The 7,405-nt window shown below is 35.9% G+C and overlaps 1 protein-coding gene across 1 annotated transcript; it reads right to left on the reverse strand.

Moving 5' to 3' along the window:
- Positions 1-1,538: 1,538 nt before the first annotated feature.
- Positions 1,539-6,059, reverse strand: LOC111999168 (seipin-2). Its single transcript, XM_024031286.2, has 2 exons — positions 4,958-6,059; positions 1,539-2,350 (listed from the first exon to the last, which is right to left on the reverse strand). The coding sequence occupies exons 1-2, from the start codon at positions 5,969-5,971 to the stop codon at positions 1,817-1,819; spliced, it is 1,548 nt and encodes a 515-aa protein (XP_023887054.1). The 5' UTR covers positions 5,972-6,059; the 3' UTR covers positions 1,539-1,816.
- Between the last annotated feature and the right edge of the window lie 1,346 nt (positions 6,060-7,405).

A 7,405-nucleotide genomic window follows, 5' to 3' on the forward strand; every position in this document is an offset into this window, starting at 1 on the left:
TGCTGTGATTATTCTTTCATACTTATCAAAAAAAAAAAAAAGGCTGCTATGATTAAATTGGAACCATAGCCACAAGTATAGAATCTATAGATCGCTATTTAGAACCAACAGAAGAGATACTCTGTCTATTGAACTAATGACTAATGAAATATGTTTTGGAGGCATTCCAACTTAAGTTTCAATGGTAGGCTAAATGGCTTACTAATAATATTCCAGGATATTTATTTTTTTAGTTTATTTTTATAAGTAAGAATCTTTATTCTTTAATAAGATTTTTAGAACAGATTTACTTATTGAAAAAAGAATGTTAGAACACATTTACTTATTAAAAAAGAAGAAGAAGAAAGAAGAAGAAGAAGAACAAAGATTGTTAGAACAGATCAGAGGAAGTTGAGTCAGAATCGATGTTAGAAAGCAGCTAAAATCTGAATTGGCCATGTCCCTACTGCCCAGTGATTGATTTTCATTTTCCCTTTTTCTACTTTCAAGGTCTGATAAGTGAAAACTAAACCTCATACATATCATTTTGGAGGATCTAGAAAACTTAAGTGGAAGCTTAAGGTAATCATTAGAAAGAGGAAGTAAACCCCATGATATATATATTTCATGTGCCGTATCAGAGGATCTATGCAGAAGGTATGAATCTTGAACATATAGTAAATAAATTGCCAAGAGCCTTGCCCGGTGAGGTTCCACGACATCCAAAAAATAATAATAAACTACCAAGAGCCTTGTAGCTCAACTGGTAGACAACTCATGATATTTGTAACAGAGACATGCAACATTCAAATCCCTCCTTCCCGACTATCGAATTATCAAAAAATAAAATAAAATTCATGTACATTTTAAGGCCATATTATCCCCAAAGTAATCTTATCAAAAACATTATTTAATGTGTTCCCTACATTGTAAGGTATTATTAGTTCGATTGACATTAGTATGTGTAAAAGATACTTTCTCATTGACCAATCCATTTCATACAGGTGTAAATCTCCAGTATGTATATGTAGGACCAATCGTTTTCATCTTTCCCGCCCTAGATGTTGACTGAAACATGAAAGACCCAGTAGTGGTAACTTTCAACACACCAGCAAGCAAATCCTTGTGATCGAAACAGTTTCTGCACTAAAATTTGCTAACATTGGACCATATTCTGTCCAGAGTATAATCGACAAACAAACAGCAGTAGGTCTACTGTCTACACCACTCTACATAGGCCAAATTAATTTCTGATGAGCAACCCTGACTCACATAATTTACATGCAAAACCAACCTATGAAACAAAACTACAACTAACAAGGATGAGTACTAAAGTAATAAAATTTCACATACCATTCTTGATGCCTAATAAGTCTCATTGCTTTACCGAAAGACCATAAAGTTTTATTGCTAGAACAATGTTCATAACTTATAAAATTTTTGGTACACCAGGCTTACATCTTCACCATGAATTTTGTCGTTAGATCTGTTTACAACTATTTCCAGTCATAATAAACTAAATATAACATTGTGTACTGCTTTTTCTACATTGCGTAACATTTCACAAAACCATTGTTCATTTGCAAACTAATTAGAGAACAAACAGCTACTTGGATCATATACAAATGTTAATTTAATTTCTCTTTCCAACATACATGTAAATCATACATCATTGGTAATTAAAAATGTACATTGTCTAAAAAAAATTAAAAAATGGTCAAAATTCAAAGTTAGGATGCCATACCAAATGCGACTCAGAGTTAATATAACATTGGGCTCAACCATCAGAAATAAAATCCTTTTCATCATTATCATCAGGTCTGCACAAGCCACATTCTCAACCTTGTACCGGGGAACTGCTTCCTGTAGCACTACCGCTAGCAACACCACCTTGTACCGGGGGACTGTTTCGTGTAGCACTATTGCTAGGAACAACATCCCTTGGCCTCAATTTTGGAATAATAATAGATCGACAACAGACAAGAGTAAACAGCAACTGCATCATAAATGACATTATGCTGATCCATATAAATATAGTCTTCTTCCAATACCATATAATTCTTTTAAACAGGGGAAGTTCTGACTCAAGGATCAGAGAGGCATCATATAATTCAGGGATACCAGCACCAGGGCGGTACTCTGCTCGTTGTTCAATTGTAACCTTTAAGCAGGCAGTAGGCACTTCCCCTTCAGTAAAACCTCTAAACTTCAGACTCAGAGTTTGTGATTCAGATACATAGCCAGCAACAAGAGGAGCAGCCTTAAGAAAAGTCAGAAGAAGACGGATAGGCTCACTTTTATATTGTAACATGCATGGATGGCTTGAACTGGCAAGAGTTTTACCACTAGCAGAGAGGAAGTCTACTCTGACCTTCAAAAGAACATTAAAAGAAGTCACAAAAAAATTCATCATATATGGTAAAGACACCAAATGAAAATCAAACAACGTAGTCATGAATTAAGATCACTATAACAGTCCAACCTCTGCTACCAACATAATACCTCCCCCCTCCTCCAAAAAAAGAAAAAGAAAAACTTGAAACTATACAATGAAGAAGAAATAACACTTAGAGAAATAGCATTCTTCCCTCTAGTCAGAGTTTCAGAAATTTGCACTGTTTTGTCAGTGTCCAGAGTGCACCTGAATTATTTCCCTTTAAATTTTAAACATGGTACCAGCTATCTATATATGAATGTCTATGGTAATACCTGTGTCAAGGGGAGATCTGAACAGTTTTACTATCAATAATGCCAGGGTGAAATGATGGTAAACTCCCATCTCCTGTTTGCTGGTGACACTCGTTTAGTGTAATGCAAATTCCTCTCAACGCCACCACTTGAGATGTTTCTTCATCTTCTTTGAGGTGGTTTCAAGCTTAAGGATCATTTTGAGTAAGTCTGAAATTGTACCAGTTGGAGAGGACTGAATGTTGACCCATTGGCATTTAATCTTCTATGTCGTGTCTCAGCCCTAGCTATGAAATATTTGGGTTTGCTTTTGGGAGCTCACTTTAAGTCTAGGCATGCATGGGACTCCATCACTGAGAGAATGCAAAAGAGGTTGGCTATTTGAAAGAAATTTTACAGTTTAAAAGGGAGGAGACACACTCTAATTAAAAGTTAAAACTACACTATCTAGCTTCCAACTTTTTTCTCATCTTTATGCCCATTGCCTGCAGGTGTGACAAACAAGTTGGAAAAAGGTACTTTTTCTTTGGTGGAATGCGTGAGGAGTTCAAGTTTAATTAGTCAATTGAAATATACATTGCAGTCTGATTTGTGATGGAGGTTTGAGGATTAAGAAACTAATTCCTTTTAATTAATCTTTGCTTGGGATATGGCTATGGCGCTATGAGGTTAAAGAAAATATGTTGTGGAGAAGGGTGATAGATTTCAAGTAAGGCAATACCTAGGAGAGTCCATGCACTAATGAGATTAGAGGGCCGTATGGTGTGGGCTTGTGGAAGAATATTAGAGGAAGATGGGACAACTTCTCACTCTTTATCAGATTTGCTGTTGGTTATATTTCTAAATTTTTTTGGGTATTATCTGTGGAATGATGAGACTACTTTTAAAGGGAAATCTTGGTCTTTTCCTAATTGCCAGGAACAAAGAGCCTAAGGTGGCAGATTATTTGGAGTACAAAAATGGAATTTTCTTTTTCTCTAGAATTTGTTATTCATTATAGAGTTGCATGATTGAGAATTTTTGTCTATGGTTTTATTTTTGAATGACATATATGCTATGAAGATTCATCATGGGTAGATGAATAAATCAGAACAAAGCCCTTCAAAATCTCAAGGCTTTCAAGTGAATGCGGCATCAAGAGGAGAGAATCCTTTCCACATTCGGAAAGTCTGTGTGCCACCTAGGGTGGCTTTTTCTTGTGATGTCTGAGATCTGGACTATGGAAAATCTAAGGAAGCAATGGTTTGTTCTTATGCATTGGTGCTTATATGCAAGAGACATGGAATGTGTGGCTCATCTTTCCTACAATCTGTAATGGGTTAGGAATTGTGGTGATCAGCTGTCTGTTTGATTAGTGTTTGTTGGGTAATACCTTCTTCAATGTTGGATTTGTTATATTGTTGGAAAGAATGTTTTGTCAAGAGAAGAAATGGGGACATGTGGAAAGTTGTTTCTTTGCGTTTAATGTGGAGCTTTTGGAGAGAATGAAAGACACACTGTTTTGAGTTTAAAGAGATACACACAACAAAGTCAAATTTTTTATCCTTGAAAACTTTTTACAATTGAACTTCAACTTCTCAAACTTTCTCTATAATAGATTTTTTAGAGTTCCTGGATACTTTACGCTTCCTATAACCTTTGTTTAGCTATTTATTATTCACTTTTGTTTTGGGATTTTCCTTTGTACACTACCCGTGTACTAGGGCTGCACCCTTTTTGCGCTTTTCTTTTAATGGAATTTTTAATGACTTACCAAAAATGAATGTCCATGATGATAGATTGAATTGTTCTAGATGTATTCTTTTTACTATATCCTTTTCTTCAAAGGACAGTAAGAGTTCACACCATCTAGTTCTGAATGCCACTACCGAAGTAACTCTGGCACAATCTCACCCAAATGTCTTAAACTATTATCACCCATTTCCACATCACAAGTTCTTAGTGATCTTATTAATTTCAGACAATTTCTCACCGCTTAAACAATATAACAACATCTCAAAACTCAAACACATGCTTTAGTTACAGACATCTCTCAAACTCATCCTATGATGCCAACAGACTTCACACAATAACAATTAACAACAAAGCGCAGTTAAGGAGTAACATCAACCGATTACAATAGACAATTACACAACTAACGTGTGAATGTGTTTTCCTAAAGACTCTAAAGTTTAGATTCCTAAATTTTAACAATGCAAGTCAATGAATCATGTAAACTAAACAAAGAAGAAAACTATCATATCTGGAAAAAACGTAAAACTAATTCCACTCTAAAAATCAATCGAAGTACCTGAAAAACCCCGAGATTTCGATTGTACTCAGACTCCGGCAACGTCATCGAAACCTTGACCTGCAACCTATGAGTAGGAGGTATAAACCCTATCCCTCCAATCATTTCCTTACAATGCTCGCCACAACCAATGCCCGTACACGGCACAATCGGCACATACGCCACCGGACTGTGCATAGCGTAATTGAAATTCAACACCTCCTTAATCTGAATCGGCTCCTCCACCAAGCGCCTGATCAAAACGACGCTGAAAACAGCCGACGACACCAACAGAGAGCACAAAACGACGCAGACATAGGCCGACGACAGAATCCCCCATCCACACCGCAACGCGACTTTCAAAACCCACTGGTTCTCCCTCAGCCAAGAGCTTAGGGCTTCGGGTTTGAATTTGGAGAGCTTTTGGCTCAGATAGTCTGTGCCGCGACGCACCGTTTGGTACGGATTGGTGATTATAGTGTAAGAGTGATAGAGAAGGAAGAGAGGGAAAGTGGTGAAGGTGATGAAGAGGTTGATTTGGAAGGTAATGGCTTTGATTACCAGTCCGGCTATGAATATCAGCCAATCGAACGATGGATCGCTGAGTTCCACTGCTGAGTCAGCCGAGTCGTTAGCGACGGCGGCGGCGACGACTCGGTTATCGGTTTCGGTGGTTACGATTGAATTTTCACTCTGAACTGGCTCCGGCTTTTCGTTTATCCTCTCGTTTTCGGTCAGGTTCCGAGAAATCCGATACCGATCGCGGAAGGCGGAGGAGTTGAAGCTGGAGGTTTTGGAATCATCGCCGGATAATGAGCGGTGAGAGAGAGATCGGAGGCGGAGGGTGGAGGAGGAGCCGGCGGTGAGGAGAGCGGAGGAGGAGGGGGAGGGGGAGGAGGCTGAGGTGGAGCATTCTGATTGGGGAGTGAGGGAAGAGGGGCAATCGTAGAAGAGAAAGTCGTCTAGGGCGTCGAAGAAAACGACGTCGTCGTCGTCTTCGTTGTTTGAGGAGGTGGTGGTGGTTGCGGTTTCCATTTGAAAGAAAAAAGACTTAGACCATTGATAGAGTCCGGTACAAAACAATTTTGGGGGATGGGACTCTTTGAATTGTTTTTAAAGCTAGTTCTACTCCCTTTTTTTTTTTTTTTTTAATCTGATTCTGACCGTTTGAAAAATAAAACTATATCTTTTTGCAAATACACATTTTTGCTACATTTTTTTTGTGTTTACAAGGTAAGGAAGAAGAATTTTCCCAATATTAAATTAAGAAATTCATACATCAGTATTCACAATAGACTATAGAGAGGAGAGTAAAAGAAAACTCTAGACACTCCTCTGTGTAAGACTCTCCTCTAATTTTAGTGCACTCCTAGTTTTGAGCTAGAGGCTCTTACAAAATTATGTCAAAATTGAATTTCCCTAATTCTAGCAAGAAATTGGATATCATCTAGACGGTCGAAAGTCAAATGTTCACAAATAAGCTACTAGCTTTTGAATATGCACTACGCACATATTCAAATACTCTTTTTATTTAGATTAAGAGTAAGAAAATTGCAAATTAAAAAAAAAATGGCTAAGAAGTATTTATGAGAACATGGGCTTACAGCTTAAGTGATTGAAGGAGTATGAGGAGTTGGGAGTTGGGGTAGCTCAAATCTCTTAATAGAGAGTGGTTTTATTTTGTAGGCAATATTTTAGTAAAAGTTGGAAATACATTTTTACGGTTGTCTTTTAGTTTTGTCTCTACTTAAATCTAAGGATGCGAAGAGTTATGTTGGGCATACCTCCTGTATAATTTTTCTTTCTTTTTTTTTTTCTTTTTTTTTTTCCTTTTATAGAGAACCTTCACAATTTTTCATAAATGTTCATTGTAGGTTTTCGCTTTTACCCTATTTCAAATATTTTATAGCATATTAAGAGGTAATTTTTAATCTTTCTATGAAATTTTTATACAATTTATTTGATTTCTTTTTGCGATGTTCAATTTTGCCTAATATATGTAATTGAGTTATGTTTACTGTTGTTTTAAAAATATATATATGGTTGTACCTTACTACTTTTTTTTGGGTATCACACATTCACACTTGTGTTTGTACTTTTTATTGTTTTGTTTGTTTATAATAATGGTCTCTTCCCCATCAAAAAAAATAATAATGATAATAATGGTCTCTTCAATAAACGTTCTCTTTGGAAATATTTTACAATACATATGGAGGTATCTTTAATATACTTTTTCTTAATTTTTATACTTCATTTTATAAGATTTATTTCTTAAATTTTATTTCAATAATAATATTTTATTTTATTTTTTATTTTTTAACTTTGTTGCCCAGGTAAAATACGAATGACATTTACTAAACTTAATGAGGTAAAACTAATAAAAACTGATATCTTTCTCTTTTAACATTTGTATTCTATCACAAAGAAGGGATGATTTAATTTTTTTTTCATTATTATTATTATTATTTT

Source organism: Quercus suber, unplaced genomic scaffold (assembly GCF_002906115.3).
Source record: "Quercus suber isolate HL8 unplaced genomic scaffold, Cork oak 2.0 scaffold_32, whole genome shotgun sequence".
NCBI lineage: Eukaryota > Viridiplantae > Streptophyta > Magnoliopsida > Fagales > Fagaceae > Quercus > Quercus suber.